Below are 25,787 nucleotides of genomic sequence, written 5' to 3'. Positions count from 1 at the left end.
CTTGCATAGGGGGGAATGGCTGATCTCTAATACAGAAAAGTCTCTAAAGGGAAATGTTTTGAAGGAGAGGAGGAATTTTGGTTACTGGCATCGTGGTAGGATCCAACCTTCCCACCAGCCAAGCGGTTTCCAGGGGCTGATGGTGTAAACCCACAGTGGTGGGACTCAGCAAACTGGTCCAGCGTCTGGCCCCTGCGACTCCTGGTTCCTCCTCGGATCTCATCTATGCCCTGGAGAGATGTCCTGGCTCCAGAGAGTGAACTCCAAACCAAGCACCAGCCCTACGTCCACGTCCTTCTGACCTTGTACCTTCAATCTAAGTCCTTATATGGGGGATTGGACTAGATGATCTTTTGAGGTCCCTTCCAATGCCAAACATACTGTGATACTGTAATATATTAAGTTTTATTGAGTTGCTATTCCAGGGGCTGCAGAGAAGCAGAAATGAATGGATCTGCTGTTTCTCCAGGCAGATTATCTGTAACTATTTACTTACACTAAAAGGGCATTATCCTGATTGGAACTGGTCAGAGACCACTTTCTGATTAGGAAAGTGATATGATGTAGCTCTAAGAAGACGATTTGGAATATGAATGTCTCTGAATGTCCCTTATTTTGCTGCCATCATCTGTTCAAATAATGAAGAAATTATTTGACATGTGAGAGCCTTCACAGAATTATCTGGAAAAAGCTTCAGAGCTTAATCTGCTTTCAAAGTAGCCACAAATGTTTATTATCTAAATGCAGATGGCCCCTCTCTACTGACCAGCTTCCAAAGCCCACGAAATGGGCCAGAACGTTTTCTGTTGACTTGACAAGTGTATCAGGTCCTCTAGGAGACAAACTCTGCAGAGACAGACAGATAAAGAAGGCAGCAACAAGCCCCAAGGAAGGAATAAACAGCGGATGCTTTTAAAGATTAGTTTTGCAGTGGTTTGATTTCACAGTGGTTTTAGAGGAGATTAGATACACTGAAGAAATATATTCATGTGTAAAGGCTTTCCAGCCACACGCGACCTGATTTCTTCTTGATGACAACCTCCCCAACATGACTCGACCCTTATGTGTTAGCAGATCACAGGATCACGGAGTCACAGAATGTCAGGGGTTGGAAGGGACCTGGAAAGCTCATCCAGTGCAATCCCCCCATGGAGCAGGAACACCCAGATGAGGTTACACAGGAAGGTGTCCAGGCGGGTTGGAATGTCTGCACAGAAGGAGACTCCACAACCTCCCTGGGCAGCCTGGGCCAGGCTCTGCCACCCTCACCAGGAACAAGTTTCTTCTCATATTTAAGTGGAACCTCCTGTGTTCCAGTTTGCACCCGTTGCCCCTTGTCCTGTCACTGGTTGTCACCCAGCAGAGCCTGGCTCCATCCTCCTGACACTCCCCCTTTCCATATTGATCCCCAGGAATGAGTCCCCCCTCAGTGTCCTCTTGTCCAGCTCCAGAGCCCCAGCTCCCTCAGCCTTTCCTCACATGGGAGATGCTCCACTCCCTGCAGCATCTTGGTGGCTGCGCTGGACTCTCTGCAGCAGTTCCCTGTCCTGCTGGAACTGAGGGGCCACAACTGGACACAAGATTCCAGGTGTGGTCTCCCCAGGGCAGAGCAGAGGGGCAGGAGAACCTCTCTGACCTACTGACCACCCCCTTCTAACCCACCCCAGGTACCACTGGCTTCCTGGCCACAAGGGCCCAGTGCTGGCTCATGGTCACCCTGCTGTCCCCAGGACCCCCAGGTCCCTTTCCCCTACACTGCTCTCCAACAGGTCATTCCCCAGATCAATGCTACAGGCTCTCTCCTGCCCATGGCCCCATGCACCAGGCAGAAGTCACTCATCCCATCTGACCAGCTGCGTTGTGGCCACCAGGTGAGACATGCAACAGGGTCCTCAAAGGGCACCTCCCTGAAGGCCCATGTTGTGGGGCAGCCACTCCTCCTCAGACCCCCAGGGTCTTGTCAGACGATGGGATGCATCAGGCTACATGCTGCATCACACACAGACTGGTTTGCACCCCAGGCAAATGCAGAGATGGGAGATTGTTATCCAAACGCACTGTGGGCAACTCCTACCTCCAGTCTGGAAGGTTTGTTGGACAAGGGCATCACCCCCTAGGTAAGATTCATAGACTTTGCAGAATGCCCAGTGTTGGAAGGGACCAACAAGGATCATGGAGTCCAACTCCTGTCCCTGCACAGGACACGCCACAGTTCACACTGTGTGTCTGAGGACGTTGTCCAGTCTCTTGTTGAACACTGTCAGGTTGGGGCCGTGACACCTCCCTGGGGAGCCTGTTCAGTGTCCAGCACCTCCGGGTGAAGAACCTTTTCCTCATGTCCAACCTGGGCACATCTTCCTGTCATTCCCACAGGTCCTGCCATCGGTCACCAGAGAGGGCAGGACCTACCCCTTCTCCTCCCCTTGTGAGGAAGCTGTAACCACGATGAGATCTCCCCTCAGTCTCCTTTTCTTCAGGCCGAACAAACCAAGTGACTTTAGATGATGCAACAAAGGTCAAAAAAGACACAAATAAGCAGCCGGAGAAGGCATTATGAAATATCTAGAGACCTTCGCAAGGATTTTATATCTCTTGGTGTGCAGATAAATCTCCACGTTACAGGCTAATCAGCCTGGAGAAAGACACAGGCATCTCGTCAGGCTTCAAGCAGGGGGCTGGTTGCTTATTTTCCAACAGGTCTTGCAAAATCCTGCAAACAAGTAAGTGAGCAAGCTCTGATCTCCAAGGCGATGTTAATAGCCTTCCCCGAGTGGAAATTGTTGTCCAACAGCACATTTCAGAAACACACAAAGCCAAGAAAAGGTTGGGAGCCAGACATTTCTTTTGGCCGTTTCAAAAGTATCTCAGTGCATGGGTCAGGAGAGCGCTGTGTCTCAATAACTTGTAATTCTTTGGTTTGTAACTGCAAATATTCTGAACGGGGGACTCCCAGGGCAAGGCTTCCCCTCCCACAGCACAAACAAAACCTCTCCAGGCCACCTAAAATCTGCAATTCTTTGTAGATACAGAAAATAGTGGAACTGCAGAGCACTCCTGAAATTTAGCCCTAAACATAGAGGATAAACTACTGGTCTTATCCTATAATGTTGTGAATCGGTTGACAGATTTAGGCAATTGCTGATCAAACCTAGTTAGCAGTTTGATTGACAGACCGTAAGAACTGTTGACTCAAACCAGTTCATCACAACCTCCTAATTTATAAATCTGTCCCTTGACTCAGAAACGCTATTTGTCCTCATTTACTTGAACTCAAAAGGATACAGGAGTTTAAGTTTCGTTTTCAAAGTCTGTTTCTAAGAGATAACAAACAAATCTACCAAAGCCAAAGGAGCAACAAGCCACACACTTTCCTATGAGCTGTTGGACTCATAACCAGCTTTGGGAATCCACAGGTAATACAGGCACAGAATAAAATTACCATTCAGGGGATTGGAATAGATGATCTTTTGAGGTTCCTTCCAATCCCCAACATTCTGTGATTCTGGTATCTGTGAATAGTGAAGACGACCAAAGAAAACCTATCTGGTGCTTTGGTCCCTGGGCTAGATTATCAATACGGTCTCACCTCTGGTTTCAGTATAGGGATGTTTTATGTGGAGCCTGGTGAACCTGAAGGACACTGTCCAGATAAGCACCTTGGAAGGTACAATTACTGATTGAGTCACATTTCCCTGCAGATGGGCAAAACCAGGCAGTTTTGGAGGTTTCTGTCCCTGGCATATGGTTAAGAGCTGCAAGGGGGGGAAGCTTGTGCTGAAGGAAGAGAATATAACAATGGCTCTACCCCGTATCCCATCTCTGAAGGCAGATGGCTCACAAAAAAGCCTAAATGCAGGGCAAACACACAGATACTTCCCTGTCTCGCTCTTCAGCCTAAGGCAACTTACTGCTGATCCAAGGGTCATGGCTTTCCTCTTTAGCAGGCTTCTATCCCTGTTTTTGTCTCAGCAACTGTCAACATTTTGTTTGTGAGCAAAATATAATAAAGGGAGGCAGAGAAATAATTTCTTGTTAATTATTTCTATTCCTGTGACAGCTGAAAGGCCATCTGAGATGGTACAGGCATGAAAAACACTCTACAAATGTGTAAAGAGAGATGGTATCTACCCAAAAGAACCTAGATGAATGAACCACCACAGAAGCATTGATATTGCCCATCTGTGAACACCAGGACTCAAGCACAGGATGAGTAATTTGCTCAAGGAGGCACTAAAAAAAAGCAGCACTGCCAGTAATTAAACCGATGAGGAGAGCAGGCTCTGCTTACAGCCAGTCTAGGTCAGACCAAAGGTCTGTCTGGCTTAGTAAGGCTGACAGTGGCCAAAAGCATCCGTGAACAGGAGGACCACAGAGTGATGCTCCCCTTACACACCCTCCTGGTGCCCGGTGCTTTGTGGCTCAGAGACCTGCGAAGCCACACGCTGAGTTTCTGCATCTGAAAGACCGGGATGGATTTTTTCCTCTGTGAACTTGTCTGCCCAAATGGAAAAGCAAACGTGGGAACTGTGAGCACCTCGGCATCCCGTGGGCAGGTGTTTTCCCATGGTTAGCGATACCCTGAGTAAAGTCTCACCTAATTTGTCATGAACCTGCCTGCTCCTGCCTGTTTCACATGATGCTCTCCAGCTCTGGCACCAGGGGACAGTCACTCAACACCCCTTGTGACTTTACTCACCTCAGTCAAGGTCTGTGTATTCATTTCTTGCACAGAATCCTATTTATCCTCTGGTTATTCGTGTTATTTTATCCTTTGGGTTATTCTTTGGTGATTCTTCTTCTTCCACGTACCTTTTCCAGCTTTGCTGTGTGCTTCTCCAGATGGGTAAAACTTCAGATGGGTAGAGGGGCAGAACAGCACTGAGTATTTAGGATTAAAATAATGGCTGTTGTTTACCTCTCTTTTCCTTTTTTCCCCCACATCCGACCAGATCACTGTTCCTAATGTATCATCCTCCCCCCCCTCCGAAGGACTTGGAGCAGAGGATTCGCTTTGATTTCTACTCTTTGCCAACAGACCACCATCCAAACCAACTCTATTATGGTGACAGGACTAATAAAAATAACTCTCAGCCTAAATTTCCCCCTGGAACTTGGCTGTCCTAGGATTTTCTCCAGGATCCCTTTCAGAAACGTTATCTCCACTTTCCTACTCACCCAGGCATAAATAAGTCCTATTTCTTCCATGACTCACAGAGATATATTTACTGTGAGTGTTCACACCCACACATACTCAGCTTAGAAAGACTATGGGGAAAATCTTTGCATCGCAATCCAAGGCCTGGGACAGGGCAGGATGGGTCCAGTGCTCATCACCCAGGAACCCTGTTAGGAAAGTCTGGTTTTAAGCAGCGCAGAGCAAAGGGAAGCAGCTGAGATGGCAGGTGATGAAGAGGGACCCCAACAGCGCCCCAGGTAGCTGCAGATCTCTCCTGGTTCATCCCAGGGTGATGAGGACAAGGGAACTCTCCTGCCCACCTACACTATGTATTATAATATATCCAGTGTCACCGCTGGCAGGAACTTGAAGCCGATTCGGAATATATTAAGAGCCCCGCTGTTTTCTAAACCCTCCTATTCATCTTCAGAGCCCACACAGTAGTGACTAATCACACCTTAATAACTAATCATCACTGCTGTCAATTAGTACCATTGAAGCATGCTTTCCCTACAGCAGATGACTCGGTTTCGGGGATGCCAGCTCTGGTTCAGAGGGATGTCGTCGCAGCTCCTGTGTCGGTCCATGTTCATGCATGGTCCCAGGAGGTCCCACCACAATTCCAGGAGACACCCCCGGGTACAGGATCCCCTGCAGTGCCCTGGGAATGAGCCAAGCAGCTGCATCCCAAACCTCACGCTGTTCCTGGAGGCATTTCTGTGTGCTCAGTGCTGTCAGAGCCCACCTGCAGCCAGACGGTACCTCCTCTCGCACAGAGGTGATCTAGCATGGTTTGAGCCACTAAACCTGGGCCAAATTTTGCTCTGAGCTTGTCAGGATACAAAACTGAAGTCAGACACAAGGGACCAGCGACACAGCCCCGCTAAGCATGAAGCAAAATGGTACTCGGTCCCGGAGAAGAGTCTTCACAGCCATAGCAGCTCCGAGGCTGTAGGACAAGAGCCTCCAGCGCAGCAGTCACCAGAATGCTGCTCAGTTTTGCTGCATGGGATTCTGACTTTAACTGCTCCATTAAAATATCTGCCTTACAGAAAAGCGCTCCTGCTTGGTCTAGGAGAAGCTAAATTAACTCTCTGCTTCGTCCTCCTCCACACTGCAACTGTACTGGAGTGAGCGACGTGTGGCTGAATGGGGTTGAGTCACCATGGAGTCACTGCAAACTGTGGCTTAAGAGGTCACAGTAAAATATCTGAGCCACACAGACCAGCCACCAGCACATTCCCAAATGATGGGAAATGTAAGGTGCTCTGATCACAGAATCACAGAATGTGAGGGATTGGAAGGGACCTGGAAAGCTCATCCAGTGCAATCCCCCCATGGAGCAGGAACACCCAGATGAGGTTACACAGGAAGGTGTCCAGGCGGGTTGGAATGTCTGCACAGAAGGAGACTCCACAACCCCCCTGGGCAGCCTGGGCCAGGCTCTGACACCCTCACCAGGAAGAAGTTTCTTCTCAAATTTAAGTGGAGCCTTCTGTGTTCCAGTTTGAACCCATTACCCCTTGTCCTGTCACTGGTTGTCACTGAGAAGAGCCTGGCTCCATCCTCCTGACACTCCCCCTTTCCATATTGATCCCCGTGAATGAGTCCCCCCTCAGTGTCCTCTTGTCCAGCTCCAGAGCCCCAGCTCCCTCAGCCTTTCCTCACACGGGAGATGCTCCACTCCCTTCAGCATCTTGGTGGCTGCGCTGGACTCTCTGCAGCAGTTCCCTGTCCTGCTGGAACTGAGGGGCCACAAGTGGACACAAGATTCCAGGTGTGGTCTCCCCAGGGCAGAGCAGAGGGGCAGGAGAACCTCTCTGACCTACTGACCACCCTCTTCTAACCCATCCCAGGTACCATTGGCCTTCCTGGCCACAAGGGCCCAGTGCTGGCTCATGGTCACCCTGCTGTCCCCAGGACCCCCAGGTCCCTTTCCCCTACACTGCTCTCTTAACGGGTCGTTCCTCAACTTACACTGGAACCTGGGGTTGTTCCTGCCCAGATGCAAGACAGTGATGATGAAATCCTCCACTAGCATTAGACCTGTCCTCAAGCATGCAAAGAGAAACACCAGCTCAATGCGCACGTGCAGCAAAAGCACAGAAGGACCATCATGATGCCACGTGTGCCAGCACTGAGTTCTTGATGGAGACCTCGGAGCAGTGTCCAGGTTGCCCCAGCATGGCCATCTATAAGCTGATATGATGGACACAACAGCATGCCCAGCTTATGGGAGCAGGAGCACAGTATATGACACAAAACAGGAGGGTCCCCTGGGGACACACATTGTGGCTGTAGAATGGGTTGCAGGACAGAGCCCAGCCCCAGTGATCGCATTGAGCCCCTTGCTGAAAACAATCACAAGCCTCAGCATCCGCTCCTGCAAAACCCGATTGTGCAAAAATCCTGAGTGAGAAGGTCGGCCTGAGTGGTCAGAGGGAAAGGGGAGGAGGTGGGGAAAGCAACGTAGAAAAGGAATGAAACTGGAGAAATTCTTGGCTTTGCTTATTAATAAAGCCTCAAGTGCAGACGGAGTTGCCGGTATATTAAAATAAACTATATGCTACCGGGGAACAGCCTTGCTGAAATACTTCATTGTATCCCAGGCTTGGATAAGGCTGTGATTAGAGTTATTCAAAAACAAGGTGGGGGAAAAGCAAAAGCTTCTAGTAATTCTCACCGTATCGACCTCTTTCTGTGATTAATGCTGATACCCAGCACTTTTGCAAAACAACAATTGCTAGAGGTTGGAGGCAATTATTTTCTTGCCAATCAAAATCTAAGCAATTTACTTATTTCCAATACTAAGCTACCCTCATGCAGGGCAGGATTTATTTGTGTATCAATAGAATGTCCTTCCAAGAAGGAACCTGGATCTCCTTTGATCCTCAAGTGCACTTAATTTGAGCAAACACCAGAGGGGAGGTGGGTTTAGCATCAGTCGTTTGTGGCTTGCGCTGCCCAAGCAGAGAGAAAATGTTTCTACAGCCTCACTAGAAAGGAATATTTTAAAGCATCTGCTCAACAAATTACCCTCTGTCTCCCCGCCACGAGCTCTTTCCCTCTGTTTTCCTCTTACCAGCTCTGCAATGGAGTCAACATTTTAACCCAAAAGATCAGCCTCTGACGCAAATCCCCAGAAGGACAGAGGCAATTCAAGGCCAATGAACCTTCATATTCCCTCTCTATATTTTCTTTTGGAGAGCTCAACCACCATGAAAACAGACACATCTTTTGCACCGTAGTATAGATCGCTATTAGAAAATAAATGTGATTTCTCCAACATAAGGACAACTCGCTTTTTACAAGGTAAAGGCCACTCAGACTCGCACATAAAGGAGAAATTAATAACTCTCACCCAGGGAAAACTACTGGCCTGCCTGTGTTCTTCCATCAAGCTAAGTGATTACTGAAATCCAAAGGGAGACAGGGCTCCAAACCATCTCCTCTGGCTAAATGGAGCCAAGTTTTCTGACACATATAGACCGAAGGATAGAAGAGGCAAAGCAGATTGAAATGTGATACGTGTGCACACTGAAACTGCAGACACCAGGAGAAGAAAGGGCTGCTGCAGGTTAAAAAGAGAGCAAAGACACTACGATTTATACCACAGTAGGGCTGGCAGCCAAGGGGACACACAGACAGAACTGAGGAGGCTGACAGTCAGGAAGGATGGAGGAAGGAAGGGAGGGAGGAGGGAAGGGAGGAAGGGAGGAAGAAAGGGGGATGGAAGGATGGAAGGCAGGAAGGAAGTGGGGGAAGGAAGGGGGGAAGGAAGTGGGGGAAGGAAGGGGGGAAGGAAGGGGGGAAGGAAGGGGGGAAGGAAGGGGGGGGAAGGAAGGAGGGGGAAGGAAGGAGGGGGAAGGAAGCGGGGGGAAGGAAGCGGGGGGAAGGAAGCGGGGGGAAGGAAGCGGGAGGAAGGAAGTGGGGGGAAGGAAGGAGGGAAGAAAGGAAGGGAAGGAAGGGAGAAGGAAGGGGGGAAGGAAGGGGGGAAGGAAGGGGGGAAGGAAGGGGGGAAGGAAGGGGGGAAGGAAGGGGGGAAGGAAGGAAGCGGGGCAAGGAAGCGGGGCAAGGAGGAAGCGGGGCAAGGAGGAAGCGGAGCAAGGAGGAAGCGGGGCAAGGAGGAAGCGGGGCAAGGAGGAAGCGGGGCAAGGAGGAAGCGGGGCAAGGAGGAAGCGGGGCAAGGAGGAAGCGGGGCAAGGAGGAAGCGGGGGGAAAGAAGCGGGGGGAAAGAAGCGGGGGGAAGGAAGCGGGGGAAGGAAGCGGGGGAAGGAAGGAGGATACCTGCTCACCGCACTGTGCAGAAGCCCAGATGGTGCTTGGTGAGCAGATGCAGCCCAGCCCTCGCAGCACAGAGCTCTGCACAGGCTAATGGGCCCTATCCTGTAATCCAGGTGAAAAATAAATAAGATAAATGACTTAGAGCAGCAAATGCCAAGCTGTGCTCTGAGGCAGACACTTCCGAACAGACGGACAGAGCCCGACAGCTGGACAAGGTCAAAAACGCTCAACCATGCGCTTGAGTTTTCCAGCTTTGCTTCCTCGGCCAGCAAGAGCGGCTGGAGGTGCAGGAACAAAGCCTGGCAGAAATTCAGGGGGCACCAAATCTATTCCCTCTCCGTGTTTTAAGGATTCTCAGTCTTTGAAATGAGACCTAAGAGTGCTGTACGTATTTTTCCCTCCTCTAGCTCCAAAGTAAACTGTTTATCACTTTGTCATCACATTGCTGCCATCCAGCTTTGAAGAACGAAGGATTAAGAGTGAACTTTGGTCACAACAACCCCCTGCAGCTCCAGGCTGGGCACAGAGTGGCTGGAGAGCAGCCAGGCAGAAAGGGACCTGGGGGACTAATGGACAGGAAGCTCAACATGAGCCATCAGTGTGCCCAGGTGGCCAAGAAGGCCAATGGGATCCTGTCCTGTATCCAAACCAGCGTGGTCAGCAGGACAAGGGCAGTGATCCTTCCCCTGTGCTCTGCACTGGGGAGGCCACACCTGGAGTGTTGTGTTCAGTTCTGGGCCCTCAGCTCAGGAAAGAGATTGAAGTGCTGGAGGGTCCAGAGAAGAGCAACAAGACTGGGGAAGGGACTGGAACACAAGCCCTATGGGGAGAGGCTGAGGGAGCTGGGCTTGTTTAGTCTGGAGAAGAGGAGGCTCAGAGCTGAGCTCAGCACTCTCTAGAACTACCTGAAGGGCAGTTCTAGCCAGGGGGGGATTGGGCTCTTCTCCCAGGCATCAGCAATAGGACAAGGGGCCATGGGCTTCAACTCTGCCAGGGGAAACTGAGGCTGGAGATGAGAAAGCAATTCTGTGCAGAGAGTGGTCAGGCATTGGAATGGCTGCCCAGGGAGGTGCTGGACTCACCGGCCCTGGAGGGTTTGAAACTGAGATTGGACATGGCACTTAGTGCCATGATCTAGTCAATGGACTGGAGTTGGACCAAGGGTTGGACTTGGTGATCTCTGAGGGCTTTTCCAACCCAGTCCATTCTGTGATTCTGTGAGTAGTTTTTTGGGAGGGGGTGGAGAGTGGGTGCTGGTGGGAAGAGCTTTTTTTTCATTCTCATGCAGTCTTAGTGGATGTTGGCATGAAATATCATGTCATCAACTTCTTTACAGGTGGTTATTCAAGCAAACATAAAACTCAGCCTAAGAGTTGAGCACTAGATGTGGAGATGTGGACCTTCTGGTGTGCTGACATCACAGCTGCAAAAACGGCTTTCTGAGAGAAACACATCTAGAGCTCTGACGTTTTCCTGAGCTGGATTCAGTTCTTGCTAACCCTGATTTTAAGGCTGCAGTGCGCAATCAAAGCAAAACCAGCCCAGATGCCCCCAGGAACAGCAGGCATGTGCATTGCAGAGCATCTTCAACCCGTGCTGAACAAGGATGGGGGAAGACAGACCCCCTCACTGGTGAAAATGCTGAATTCAAGGCCCCACTCAATTGGCTACTGGTGTCTCTCAAGACTGAAAAACTCTTGCCTGCCTTTGAATAAGAAAAAACAAGTCTCTCCTATAGTGGGAAAGCCCAGCTTGGTGCTGCTGCAGGCTGCCTTGCCGTGCTCCTGAGCATGCCAAAAAGGTGGAATTTGCTCTGCTGTGGCCTGCCAGGCAAATTGTAGGCAACCGGTGGCTCAGACTTCAGTTCCCTTCAGGATGGGGCTCCGAGCAACTTGATCTGGGTGAAGATGTCCCTGCTCGTGGCAGGGAGGTTGAACTAGATGAGCTTTGAAGGTTAGAATCATAGAATAGTTTGGGTTGGAAGGGACAATCAAAGGTCATCTAGTCCAACGCCCCTGCCATGAGCAGGGACATCTTCACCCAGATCAGGTTGCTCAGAGCTCCAATCAGCCTGGCCTTGAGTATCTCCAGGGATGGGGCATCTACCACCTCTCTGGGGAACTCGTTCCAGTGTTTCATCACCATTACTGCAAAAAATTCTTCCTCATATCTTACCTAAATCTCCCCTCTTCTAGTTAAAACTGTTACTGCTTGCCTTGTCCTAACATGCTCTTCTAAACAGTCTGTCCCCATCTTTCTCATAGGCTCCTTTCAAGTACTCAAAGGCCACAATAAGGTCTCCCCAGAGCCTCCTCTTCTCCAGGCTGAAGAAACCCAAATCTCCCAGCCTGTCAAATATTTGTATCCAGCTTAGAACTCTCATTTCTCTACTCATTCTGTAGCCAACAGAGAAACTATTTACGTCATAGGTGTTGCAGACCACTTCAGTTAACTGCAGTGACTATCTAGGAAGCTTAGTGAAATCATGCCCAACAGCCATATACCTGCCACTGGGCTGTGTGAATTCTCTCATGTTTGTTATTTCACTGTAATATATATATATATATACACACACATACATATATATATTTTTAATTATTTTTTCCTTTCTTTATTTCCCTTCCAACCCCAACTATTCAATGATTCTACAATCTCCTGGAAGGTCCCATCAGAAAGAAAAAGCCATTTCTGATGTCAATTGTTCTCTCCTGGGAGCTGCTCTGTCTTTACAACAGCGTATGTCACACGGAGCTGGCACAGAGGATCCTTATTGTTTAAAGGTATTTGGATACAAGATCTCCTTTAATAAGGAAAACCTGTTTAAATATGAATCTGCTCCAGGATTAAGACGCAGCCATGAACAAGCTCTTAAAACAGTTTAAAAAGTCATTTCCAAACTAACTACCCATCCTTTATGAGGAAGAGAAACTTGATTTAGGCACAGATTGATGATGGGAGCTTTATTACTGCTTGGGAGAGGGAGGAGGAGCCAGCCAAGAACATATGGAGCAGTATAAATTATTTGGAGCACCCAGAAAGACAGGGAAAAACCCATCATTTCTATTTCTCTGACTGCTCACTTCAGTCTGCAGCCATCTGGAACACAGACCTGGTGCGGCCAACGCTTCGTGCAACAAAACTCCCGTAGACACGTACAGGGCAAAGCTACAGAGGGCACGACGGCTGAGGGCAGCTGCACTTTCAACAGGTCAGGAAGGAAAAGCTCCTGGCTCCCGCCAGCCTCTCTCACCTGCGGATTCTATGGAGTCCGTCCCTTCTGTTGGGATGGTGACTCCATCTCATGAGTGCTGCTTGTGTTATCCTTTGCTGCCTGTGCAGGGAGAAATGCGGGGGTGCGCATCCTTTCTCCAGCAAGGGAGAGAAGGAAAGAAGGAAGGGAAGGGGAAAGAAAGAAGGGGGGAAGGGGGGAAGGGGAGACAAGGAAGGGAGGAAGGAGAAGGAAGGAAGGAAGGAAGGAAGGAAGGAAGGAAGGAAGGAAGGAAGGAAGGAAGGAAGGAAGGAAGGAAGGAAGGAAGGAAGGAAGGAAGGAAGGAAGGAAGGAAGGAAGGAAGGAAGGAAGGAAGGAAGGAAGGAAGGAAGGAAGGAAGGAAGGAAGGAGAAGGAAGGAAGGAAGGAGAAGGAAGGAAGGAAGGAAGGAAGGAGAAGGAAGGAAGGAAGGAGAAGGAAGGAGAAAGAAAGAAGGAAGGAGAAAGAAAGAAGGAAGGAAGGAAGGAGAAAGAAGGAAGGAAGGAAGGAAGGAGAAAGAAGGAAGGAAGGAGAAAGAAGGAAGGAAGGAGAAAGAAGGAAGGAAGGAGAAAGAAGAAAGGAAGGAGAAAGAAGAAAGAAGGAAGGGAAGGAGAAAGAAAGAAGGAAGGGAAGGAGAAAGAAAGAAGGAAGGGAAGGAGAAAGAAAGAAAGAAGGAAGGGAAGGAGAAAGAAAGAAAGAAGGAAGGGAAGGAGAAAGAAAGAAAGAAGGAAGGGAAGGAGAAAGAAGGGAGGACAGACAGACCAGACAGAGAGGACAGGACAGAAGTGGAATGCCCAGGCACTAATTTAATTCCCCTCGTTCAAATCTCGACTTTGCTGAAGGCTCCCTCATGAAACCAGTGGGGTCACTTGGCCTCTGCGTGGTTTTGTTTGCCACTTGTAAAACGTGGATAGCCTTCCCAGGGTAATTAAGAACATAAATGCATTAAAGATTAAAAGGCACTCTGATGTTCCAATAATACAAGCTGTAAGAGTACTTAAAATAGATCCATTTTGGGCAGCAATTAAAGAATGTGCTACTAACTTCTGAATCTCAGCTTCTGTCTTCCTAATGCTGGTTAATTTTGCCCATAAAAGCATTAATCGTAGTTTCCTGTAAAACTGGCATTTCAAATATTCATCATCTTCCACTACTCTGCTACGCTATCTTACCGTCATTAACAAGTGGCATCTGTCATATGGTTTATGCAGTATAATTTGTGACCACAGATCTGCAATACAGCTACGGCTATTTTCTCTGTAAGTAACTACGCAGAGTTGCAAGTATTTTTTATCCTTTAAAATAAAATTGCATTCCAAAAGTGTGTTTATCATGCAAGTGCCTTGTCACTACCTAAGTGTTAAACAGCCTTCCATTATTGTAAGGACTACGATCCTGCACACAAAAAATACATGAAATGCAGACATGGTATATACGTCTTGGAAACTCCATGTTGAGAATTACATTGTCATACTTCATAACTTCTTTCTAAGCTGGCGTTCTTCATTTTTATTTGAATCTTTAATTCCAAACATCCTGGAAAAGGACTCCAGGGGTTGAAACTCACCACAACCCACTGAATGAAAACACCAACCTTGGGATCCACAGAAACAAGGGAAGGACCAGCATAACACCACGATAAAGCACAGAAGCCAAGAAGCGTGTGTTTAACAATCCTAACTGCATTATTATTTCTTTTCCTGTAATAATTAGACCTGGACTTATAATGTTTAGACTCTTAAGATTTCAATTATATTAGCAATACATTATTGGCTTTATATATGTGTATATATATATGAGAGATGTCTTCTCTTGCCCAGTGTAAGTGGGGGAATGACCCATTAGAGAGCAGTGTAGGGAAAAGGGACCTGGGGGTCCTGGGGACAGCAGGGTGACCATGAGCCAGCACTGGGCCCTTGTGGCCAGGAAGCCAATGGTACCTGGGGTGGGTTAGAAGGGGGTGGTCAGTAGGTCAGAGAGGTTCTCCTGCCCCTCTGCTCTGCCCTGGGGAGACCACACCTGGAATCTTGTGTCCAGCTGTGGCCCCTCAGTTCCAGCAGGACAGGGAACTGCTGGAGAGAGTCCAGCGCAGCCACCAAGATGCTGAAGGGAGTGGAGCATCTCCCGTGTGAGGAAAGGCTGAGGGAGCTGGGGCTCTGGAGCTGGACAAGAGGACACTGAGGGGGGACTCATTCATGGGGATCAATATGGAAAGGGGGAGTGTCAGGAGGATGGAGCCAGGCTCTTCTGGTGACAACCAGTGACAGGACAAGGGGCAATGGGTACAAACTGGAACACAGGAGGTTCCACTTCAATATGAGAAGCAACTTCTTCCTGGTGAGGGTGTCAGAGCCTGGCCCAGGCTGCCCGGGGGGTTGTGGAGTCTCCTTCTGTGCAGACATTCCAACCCGCCTGGACACCTTCCTGTGTAACCTCATCTGGGTGTTCCTGCTCCATGGGGGGATTGCACTGGGTGAGCTTTCGAGGTCCCTTCCAACCCCTGACATTCTGGGATTCTGTGTGATTCTGTGACCATAAAATAAGATTTTGAGCATAACAATAGAGTTTCCTCTGCTAAGGCTTCTGGATCAAATCAGTACTCTCATGTTTACAGCTGTTATTTGAGATTCGTGGTAGCCCAGGGTGAGCAACTGGTTTCAGCTAACATCTTAAACAACCAAAATCCACCATAACAACCTCTGCTTAGACGATTTGAGCAACACATTAAAAATGCCACAACCTCATATGCCTCAAGAAGCCAGTGCCACTGTCACTCCAAACAACTCCGTACATTTTGAAGGCATAAAGTGAACCACTGCATGACCCAAAGCAGCAAAATTAAAGGCTTAGTAAATTGCCCTGGACCTCCAGCTGCCACCTTACCATGGATAGCAGGACATCCAAGTTAGGACTTCATCTTGGAAAGTGGATGATGGACAAGAACTATGGCAAAAAAATACTAAGTGGAAGAAGAACGCAGTCAGAGGAGCCACCACCAACACAGGAGTAGAGGTGTACAACAAAAACCATCATGAGAAACAGCTAAAGGAGGACCCAAAACCCTTCACTAGGTTTGAAGCCATCTGAACCAACTGCAGGTTCTTGTCACACACTAACAATCACAAAAGAGGTAGCAGAGAAAACGATATATTTCCATTCATTTCCAGAAAGCCCAAGTTTCCTGCCCGACTCGTGCTCTCTGAACAGTGTTCACCTGCCACACATCACCCATGTACAAATCAAAGAGCGAGCAGAGAAAGGTCAAAGACACCTTGCACACAGCACAGAGAGGTCCCAAAGTACCGCGATGTCCTTTGCCGACAACGTCTGGAGACAAAGCATTTGAATGGGACAGCAAAACAGATCCCAGAGTATATTCAGACCATCCTTCTCCAGAGCTGCAGGCCACCAGAACAGTCTTTGGAGGATCAATTTCTGTTTTATAAAGGCAGAGATGACATCATTTTCTGCTTTACTTTTTAACTAATTATTGCTGATTAGAGAATCAGCTGATGGGCTGTAAAACTGACAGCCTCCTTACTGCTGCTTATCAATTGCTTTTGCTCATCTGGAGTTCACGTAGGACCATCCAACTCCCCAAAATTGACATTTTAAATGATTCTGTTTCTCCAGCACTTTCTCACTGATCACTACAGAACTCCAAACTGTCTCTTGCTCTGCCGAGGCGTTCGTGGATCAAGTTATGTGTTCTCGAGGGATTTGCAGTGTGTCAGCCATCAGACCGAGCAAACTCAATAATAACTGACCTCAGAACAGTGATTCTAACACTTCTGGGCTCTTCTGCACTACAGATTTTAGAACCAAATGTCAAAATTCTGAAGGCCAGAAGACAGATGCATCCCCAGGAGAAGGTCCTATGTACAAAGTGTTTTTAAAAAGGAAAGTACCAACTGTAAAATTTAGCGCTTAGTTGGTGTACCCTCATCAAATCATAGAATGGTTTGGGTTGGAAAGGACCTTCCAGCTCCCCCAGTGTCCCTCCTGCCATGAGCAGGGACATCTTCACCAGCTCAGGTTGCTCAGAGCCCCGTCCAGCCTGGCCTGGGATGTGTCCAGGGATGGTTCAGCCACCACCTCTCTGCCCAACCTGGGCCAGGTTTTTAACACCCTCAACATGTAAAATTTCTTCCTCATCTTGTACCGTGTGAGGTACCATCACCTTTCTTCAGGTCTTGCTTTCCTGTGCTGTAGCCCAGGACAAGCAGAACAACTTTCCCTTCTAAGCCATAATTCACTTGCACAAGATGGGAAACGCTTCACACCTCAGCACTATTTGGGGAAGGAAGAGAAGTGCAGAGCTCTACATGGGATCCACAAAGCCACACGCCGTGGGTCGAGGCAGGTGGGAGCACCGTGCCCTGACCCAGCTGCGTCCAGAACAACTGGAGCTCCCTCCTCCATGGGCTCCACCTGGGGACGTCCAGTGGTCACAAAGCCACCTTTAATTTAAAGTCAATTTTAACTTTAGAAGAAAAGCACTTAAAGGAGATAGATTTCAAAGTGGTAGCTTTAGGCGAAAAGCACAAAAAGGGTTTCAAAGAGAAACAGTCCATGCCTGTGTCCACTAGATCTGAAGCTCTAGGAGCCCTTCATGGTGAGTCTGGTGTCTCCAGCTGCCCCAGCAGAACAATGTGGGCAGCTCTTCTGGCCTCCTGACAGCTTTGGAGGATTTCTTCTGTTCTTAACAATCCTCTTCCTGCTGACATGAGTTACACATCTTTTCCACCCATTCTGTTCTCCCTGACAAACCCCACGAAGAAACACGTAACTAGGACCAGGTACAAACACAGATACGGACACAAGAGTAGCTCAGCGTGTACCCATGGGCCCAGGGCTGGAGAACCAGGGCAGAAACTCCCACCAGGCACAAATTGGGAAGAAGAGAAGGGCTACACCACTGCAGCAGCACCTCAGGGAGAAGGAGCTCAGCACTACCACAGAGATGCAGCAGCATCTCCCATTCCCCAAGCACACCCAGCAAATGAACCCTTCAAAGATCCAGGTTCAGCTCCTTCGGCCTCAGATTTTCGATGTGGGCTCATACACATCCTTGGGTTCTTTTCTGCCTCTAAAACATAAATAATTTCCCTCCCTCTTAAGAGCACTGTGGGCATCAGCACATTGTAGATGGGGAAGGAAGCAATATCAAAAAGTCATTAAGGTCGTCTAGACAGAAAAATAAATGGGTCTTCACACAAATATTTACCTGATGGAATAAGATGGGTGAGTCGCAAGCAGAGAGATGGATCCCACCACATCCCCTCTTTTCTCACCTGCGTAGAAGTCCCATCTAACTCCTACAGAGGAACTCAGCTCGGCCACAGCGTCATCCTCCCCCTCACGGCTGCTTGCACAGACTGCAACAGCTTCAAAACAAAAGGCAATCCAAAGCATCTGGATGCGGTGACACCCAACCCAGACAGGCACTGCCAGAGAATGCAGAAATTCACATTTGTTCAGTTCTTCAGGTGCCCAGACTTGGCACTCTGCAGCGGACTCAACAGACTGCACAGAGGGATCCTCCGATTTGCATGAGGATCAATAAAACATAAGTTAGGGAGAAAAATCCTACCTTTTGCCACCCAACTTATTCCACGTCTGAAATTTTTAGAAAGACAGCCTTTCAAAGGTCTGAGAAAGAGAGAAGGTGGTGCAGGACAAAGGCTGCAAGATGATGTAATATTAAACATCAGGAATGGAACTGAACCCGTAAGTTCCGAAGCAGATCTCCAGAAGAGCCACTGCAAAGCGCATCCTCTGGCATGGCTCTGCAGCGGGGAAAGGACACCCCAGAATAGATGCTATTACACAAGCACTGTTAAAGCTACATATTGTTTCAAAGACTAGGTCTGTTTATTTCTTGTGCATGATTATTCCAGCCTATCCAACCAGAGAGGCTCACTGCACACTGGGGACAGCTTCAGCCGCTGGTCACTGCTTTCTCACTTCATCTACCAGTGCATCGGATAGACATCTCCTACCCTGAGCCGCCTCCTCCAGCAGCCAAGGTGCTCGGGTTGGACACGCAGCCGTGACTCCAGTTCAGACCTGCACCAGCTATGAACAGAGCTGTGCCTGATGGCTTCTGCAGAACAACCTCCTCTGTAGCCCCAAAGATCAGGGAAGAGCCCATGGCATATACAACAGCACCTTCAGCAGTCTCTAGACACCCTTTCAGACAAGTTAACCATTGTCCTTGCATGCTGTTCTGGGAACAGGGCTCCCCACCAGTGTGTTGTCCCCAAAACAGGGTTCTTTACCCGGTACATACACAAATGAGCCAAATTTAGCACGCAGAGATGAGGAATTGTTTATCACGGAGTTGTGCAAGTCTGGATGCTGGAATAAAGCCAGTATGCCAGAAAGAAAAGTAACAGCCATTATACACAAGATCTTACCACGACTCAGGGCAGTCCTGAAGAGCCAATCGGTTACGTATTCGCATACTGGTTACATAATCATTTTAGTGTATAATGAGCAATGTTCAGCTAAAGGACACTTTATCCAACACTCTTGAGATATGTGTTAAAGCAAGATTCAACTGATTGTGCGGGCTTCAAAATGTCTAAAGCCGCAAGGTCAGTCTCTCTGATTAGGTGCTTTGCCCGTCACTCTTACCCTTGTCAGACTGACCTTAAACTGAAAGGATTTTTTACATATCTTTAGGTCAGCAATTGCAGACAGGATTCATTCTTTTAAGTGGTAATGACAACATGAGCCCTCCAGGGACCCAAGCCAGGAGACACTGCATCAGCCCCCCTGGCTGGGATAGATAAATGTACCCAGATCCCTGGGGAGATATCAGAACCATCTTCCTCCAGTGCTGCATAACAGGATGTCTGGTGTGTGGGGACACACTTTGGAGTTTGCAAAACGCTGCATCTCTTGAGCATATTACAAAACATTGGCACCCTCGACCAGGACTGACTGATTCAGAGGCAAATCTCTGCCAAGCCATCTATCCTCGTGCTAACAATCCTGAACCAGGCAAATAGTTTAGGATGCTCAACAGCTTAATGCTACCTTCATGCTATTGCTAGCAGTACAGAGCTCACCAAGCCAGCCCATTGCACCCCCGAGGGCAGAAAATATGCTGCTGCTCTCATGTTTTCTTTCAAGACGCCACAAAGATCCTGCACCGAGGAAATGAGTAAAATGTGAACACAAAGCTACGGTTGTGACTCCCATCATAACCCTGTTTCTTACACACTTCTCCTCTGAGCACTGTCATGTACCTCTTTAATCCACCTTACAAAAGTCAAACAGAAAGCCTTGAACACTTATAATTATTCCCACCCTACAGCTCCTGTCCAGCCTGATGGGCTAACAGGACACATGAAACAGATCTGACACAGCACCCACCCAATACAATGTTTTTAAAGCAAGAGTTAGTGGGACAGGGAGATATCAGACCTGATGCAAACACAATCTGCCCTCCCACAGAGTTCTTGAAATAAGCTCTTTGATTCAATTCACAGGCAGCTAACAACGCTAAAGCTGGCTAGAAACAGCACTACAGGGGGAGAACCACTGGGTTAAATCAGAATTAAACATCCAGGGGAAGTGATAGTTCTTATAATACAGCATATGAAAGAGTTTTGGGGTTTCCTTACTGGATGAGCTTCTCAAAACAGCTGGTTCTCCAGTAGCTAGATACAGAGACCGTCTGTGTAGATGTGGTTTGGCTTGCACCAATTCCCACTGCTTTTGATGGGTTTTGGCTTGGAAATTGAGTATCCTGGGAAATGATCCCAGTGCCCTTAGCCAAGCTGGGCAAGTTCCTTTCCAACCTTTACCTTGTCCCACACCAGCTTTGACTTGCATCAGATGGATATGACACATATAAACACTGATAAGCTGTACATGGAATAAATTTGTTCAGCCATTAAACACAAGGCCTATATGTACAGTGGGAATAAACTGTATAAAGTTTTATAGAGGCTTTGCAGGCTTGTCTTGCTTAACGCTGCCATCATAGGGTCCCGTGGCTGGACCATATGCCCTTTAAAAATGCCAAAAAAGTGGCACTTACAAAAATGCTGCTGAAATAGTAAATGGGCTGCTGAGCAACTACCCAATGACCCTACTTGCTTTGTCCTCACAGGATGTATATCCCTGCACCATCTCATGCAAAGGGAACTGAAATTTCCCCAAGAATCTCATCCAATAAGTTATTTATTTGTCCACTCTTAGAGCAAGATGACACCAAGCTCTGGGAATGAAGGAGCAGGTCTGGAGTATTCAGAGCAGCTCTCCTCATTATAAAAACTCAGGCCACGCTGCCCGGGACCCATCCCAGTTCAACCAGTTGTCACTGGTGGATGAGGCTTCCTCAGAGATGAACCTGCTCTGTCTTCAGCTTGAGAGACATGTCCTCTGTAAGGGTAAAGGAATAAGGGGCTTTTTCTCTTACCCAGACCCTGGTTCTGCTGTTCCCACTCGATGGTGTCAGGAACCTGGTAGGACACCCCGGCCAGCTGAGCCACAGGGTTTTCCAGGCCAGCTATGGGCTCTTGGGAGGTCTCGCCTGGAAGTGTGAAACCTGGCAGCTCCGTGTCGCCCTCCATGCTTTCATCCAACGAATCCATGTCTTTCTCCTCCTCGTCTTCCTCTTCCTCCTCCTCCTCTTCTTCCTCTTCTTCATCCTCTTCCTCTTCCTCAGCCTCTGGCCAAGGAGACACAAAAGCAACATCAGGAAAGATCCCACAAGGCAGAAGGTTCATACATCTCTATAGGTGAGCACCAAGACAACCAGCTGATACCACTTCTCCAAAGGCAGAGCAGTGGAATGAACTCGTGCCTGTTTTCTAACAGGAAAGACACCCAAAGGGGTTAATTTGAAAGAGCTCCCCATTGTCTGAAGTTGCTAAGTAACAACGAGATGTTGACTGTCAAACACATTAGTGGGAAATACTGTTATTTTGCTTCCTAATAGTGGAGTACAAACAAGCATGTGTACAAATACCTAAGTATAACTATACATATAGATGTAACTACAGTGCTCCCTGCTCAACTAGTTTCAGCTCCCTGATTTCCAAGCTTGGAGGCAGCAATAAGTTGGTTCTATTTTTAACTTTTATGAGGCCTTTCACAGCTCTGAGAAGGACGCTGCTTTCCAGCCCAACTAGGGTCATATGGGTCCTCCTCCCTAAACAGCATCTCGCTTTGATGTGCGCTGGCAAATCACACAGGAGAACAGCGGTGATGGCCATGATCCTTCGCAGGTTCGTACCAGCACTCCTGTCACAACAGATTTACACCAGACACAGGTATGAGCAAGGAACACTTAGCTCAGCATTGGAAAGAAGGCGGCACCGCCAATACTCCACATGAGAGCAGATTAATGTGACGGCGAGGAAATCCCTGCGGATTCTCCACAAGAGCAGGTACCTATCTTATTCCAAAGCTGACCGCACCGTTAACATATGGAGAGATAAATATTTAAGGTATGTTTCTTTGCTAGAATCTAAAACGGCAACACAAGAACAACCATAATGGATGAAACCAAAGGCCCTTTCTGCCCGCATCCCATTTCTGACCACAACCAGCCCCAAATGCTGAAGAAAGACCGGAGAAGGGCACACATGAAGCCAGGCTTCCCACAGTGTGTCTTCCCAGCTCTTATGAATAGCTATCAAAGACTCAAGGCCTCTCCGAGCCACAATTTGCATCTGAGCTATATAATAGCTAATAATGAAGCTATCCACCATGAAAAGATAGTATCTGGAATAATGACATGCTTGAACTTCCCATAGTTAGTCTTTCAAAGCTGAAAATTAAAACATAATATTTTTTGAGCTTTATCTAATTTACACGAAGCTCTGCTCAGCCCTGTGGAAAAACTCCTTCCCGATGTACTCTATGAGACCTCATCACTCTGCATCTCAGCAGCGGCTTTAGCCAGGGGTCTAAGACCATGCTAAAAACTAACGATCCAGGACAATTGATGTTTGTTATCTAGATATTTTATATCTCTTGAGGTTGTACCTCATACAGCAATAAGATGGGGCAGCTGAGGTGCGACACCTGAAGGGGGTGCACGTATCGTACCTGCTGTAGGTAAAGCAGGTGATGCTTCACCCTTCTCCTTTCTGCAGCGGGATGCAATGTCATTCCAGCACAGCCGTTCCACAAAACACCCAAGAAAGAAACCGGGGAACTTTGGGAAAGCTATTTAGTTGGTGGCTTTTACTTAACCGGGGGGAGCTGGCCTCCTTTCTTTGGCCTCTACTTCACAGATTGGAACACCTAGAGAAATCAGTGCACGTTATAAAAACACAGCGTTAGCTGTGCTGTTACACGGCATCTCCTTTCCTTTATTTCAAGGATTCGCTTTAAAACACTGCATGTTTTCCAGCTCACCAAACCAGACAATCCCAATTGCCACCTTTCAGTCCAGCTCTGCAGTCCATACGAATGAGCTGCTGTTTGAATTTAGCTGCATCATCCTGCCATAGCACGGCTTTCAGTACCTGGAAAGGAACGATCACTCCTACAAACAATTATACCACACAGAGCATCTAATGGAGCTTACAGGGATGCAGTTAGCCTTTTAAATTCCCATTACATTTTATAGGCAGTTTCTGTCTTATAATGTGCCCATCGTTTCAAATCAGCATAAGAATTTTCTCTATCAAACGGCGTGTTTCCATACAAAACACGCAGCTTCTGTAAACCTGAGAACGGCACCTGGAGAGCACTTGCAGGAAACCTGCACAGACAAACTAATGTAGGTCTTTTGCCTCTGCTGGGAGCTATAAACATTCCCAAACTTTAATAGCAAAGACACAAAACAGCTAGCACACCGGAGAGAAGCAACACGAACAGAGCTTTTCCCTGGATAAACCAGGTAAAGCAGCCAAGAAAAAATAGGGATCAGATATTTATCTCTGAAAAACTAGTATGGGACAAGGTTTTTAGAAGCGTCTTGTGATTTTAGTGAGCCAAATCAGAGCCACCTGCCTGGATCTCGTGTTGAAGCAGCAGATAACCATCGCTGTACCTCTAAAGCCTTGCGGGCAGCCAAGCTGAACACCCAAATTGAAAGTGCCAAGACTACTTATCACATCTGATCATCACCGAGCTACATCTATCATCACACAGCCACAGCGTAAAGACATTAATAACATAGCCCTTGCAGCACAATGGCTGCGAAGGGAAGGGAAAGGCTTCTTTACTTCTTTCCTCCTCCTCTCTAGCTCATTCTCGCTTCTGAAAACAGCTTTTTAAACCCCCATCCCAAAATGCCAACAGCTTGCCTCGCTGCAAGGTGCAGTGCAGAGCACCACTTGGTGGCCACAAGGAGGAAGCTACACTTTAAAACAAAAATCCACAGACTTCACAAACGTTGCATTGCAGGGGCAGCCGTGGGCAGGGTGCACATAGCACTTGGTAGTCTCTTAAGATGGAAAATGGAAGAGAGCATCACACAGCTGGACCTCAAGCTGGAGGCGCGTGCTCCACAATAGAACCTTTCACAAAACTCATGTTTTCCTGCCTAACTTGGCACTTTGGGGACTTTCAGAGGCTTCAGCAGCAGGTTTGAAAGAAAAGAAATAGAAGAGACTGAACATAGCAAGGAGTGATGGTGCAAAGGCCAACAGGTTCACAAGGCATTTGGATTTTCATGAGCATTTGTAGCCCGTTGTGAACTGTCTTGCGTACCATGCTTCTCAGTAATATGGCAAAGGTCCATGTTACAAAGTCAGGTATTTGATATTTGATATCAGTGTGCCCAGGTGGCCAAGAAGGCCAATGGGATCCTGTCCTGTATCCAAACCAGCGTGGTCAGCAGGACAAGGGCAGTGATCCTTCCCCTGTGCTCTGCACTGGGGAGGCCACACCTGGAGTGTTGTGTTCAGTTCTGGGCCCTCAGCTCAGGAAAGAGATTGAAGTGCTGGAGGGTCCAGAGAAGAGCAACAAGACTGGGGAAGGGACTGGAACACAAGCCCTATGGGGAGAGGCTGAGGGAGCTGGGCTTGTTTAGTCTGGAGAAGAGGAGGCTTAGAGCTGAGCTCAGCACTCTCTAGAACTACCTGAAGGGCAGTTCTAGCCAGGTGGGGATTGGGCTCTTCTCCCAGGCATCAGCAATAGGACAAGGGGCCATGGGCTTCAACTCTGCCAGGGGAAACTGAGGCTGGAGATGAGAAAGCAATTCTGTGCAGAGAGAGTGGTCAGGCATTGGAATGGCTGCCCAGGGAGGTGCTGGACTCACCGGCCCTGGAGGGTTTTAAACTGAGATTGGACATGGCACTTAGTGCCATGATCTAGTAAACAGACTGGAGTTGGACCAAGGGTTGGACTTGATGATCTCTGAGGGCTTTTCCAACCCAGTCAATTCTGTGATATCTGGAGCCCAGCTGCAGGAACACTTCTGAACACCTGACACTGCTCATATCGCAGTTTCTGCTGGCAGCCACCCTTGCTCTATAGATCTTCATATTACCTATAAGCTGATTTTGTTACTCCATTTGCATGCACCAAATCCTAGGTCTTGCTTGTGATGTGCACACAGACCTACCCATGAGGGATGGGATCCTGTGTCCTCTCCCAGTGACACCAGGAGACTGAAACACTTACAGCCCAAGTAGATGTTTGTGTTGTCTCCTGCAGTTACAGTAATATGAGAGTATTCTAGGGCAGAGTTAAAGACTCATCTCCAAGGGTGAAGAAATCCAAAATCTGTCGCTCTTTGACAGACTAAATAAACCCTGTATTCTGCAAAGCAGGCTCTGCTTCACCTTCATTGAAACAGAAAAATAAAGAAACAGGAAACTTAACACCTCCCTGCTGTGACAACAGTACAACCTCGGGAAGATGCACACAGCAGGAATCCCAGAAAAATGAGATTCCCACTTCACATGTCAAAGATTTTAGTTTTGAAGGGCTTGACAACCTTGTAACAGGCGTTCAAATTTTCAGGTTGCGAGAAGCTGTATGAGAGCACCAAGAAAACAAGCCTGAGGCAAAATAACACGTTTTTAGTGGAGTTTTTGGTGGTTCACAGCTTTAATAGTCAAAGAAAGAGCCATGTTTGGGCTTCACTATGGGGCTCCACACT

General features: G+C 48.0%; 1 protein-coding gene across 1 annotated transcript in view; it reads right to left on the bottom strand.

Moving 5' to 3' along the window:
• ARMH4 (armadillo like helical domain containing 4) overlaps positions 1-25,787 on the bottom strand; it is a gene marked incomplete at both ends in the record, with an annotated part of 68,268 nt that overhangs the window by 25,745 nt on the left and 16,736 nt on the right. Inside the window, one exon of the mRNA XM_080344833.1 lies at positions 21,141-21,392. Coding sequence (XP_080200959.1) covers positions 21,141-21,392 — 252 coding nt within the window. The remainder of the gene's footprint in view (positions 1-21,140; positions 21,393-25,787) is intronic.

The sequence above is a fragment of the Nesoenas mayeri genome, assembly GCF_963082525.1.
Source record: "Nesoenas mayeri genome assembly, chromosome: 5".
NCBI lineage: Eukaryota > Metazoa > Chordata > Aves > Columbiformes > Columbidae > Nesoenas > Nesoenas mayeri.
This window is presented reverse-complemented; position numbering and strand designations above follow the sequence as displayed.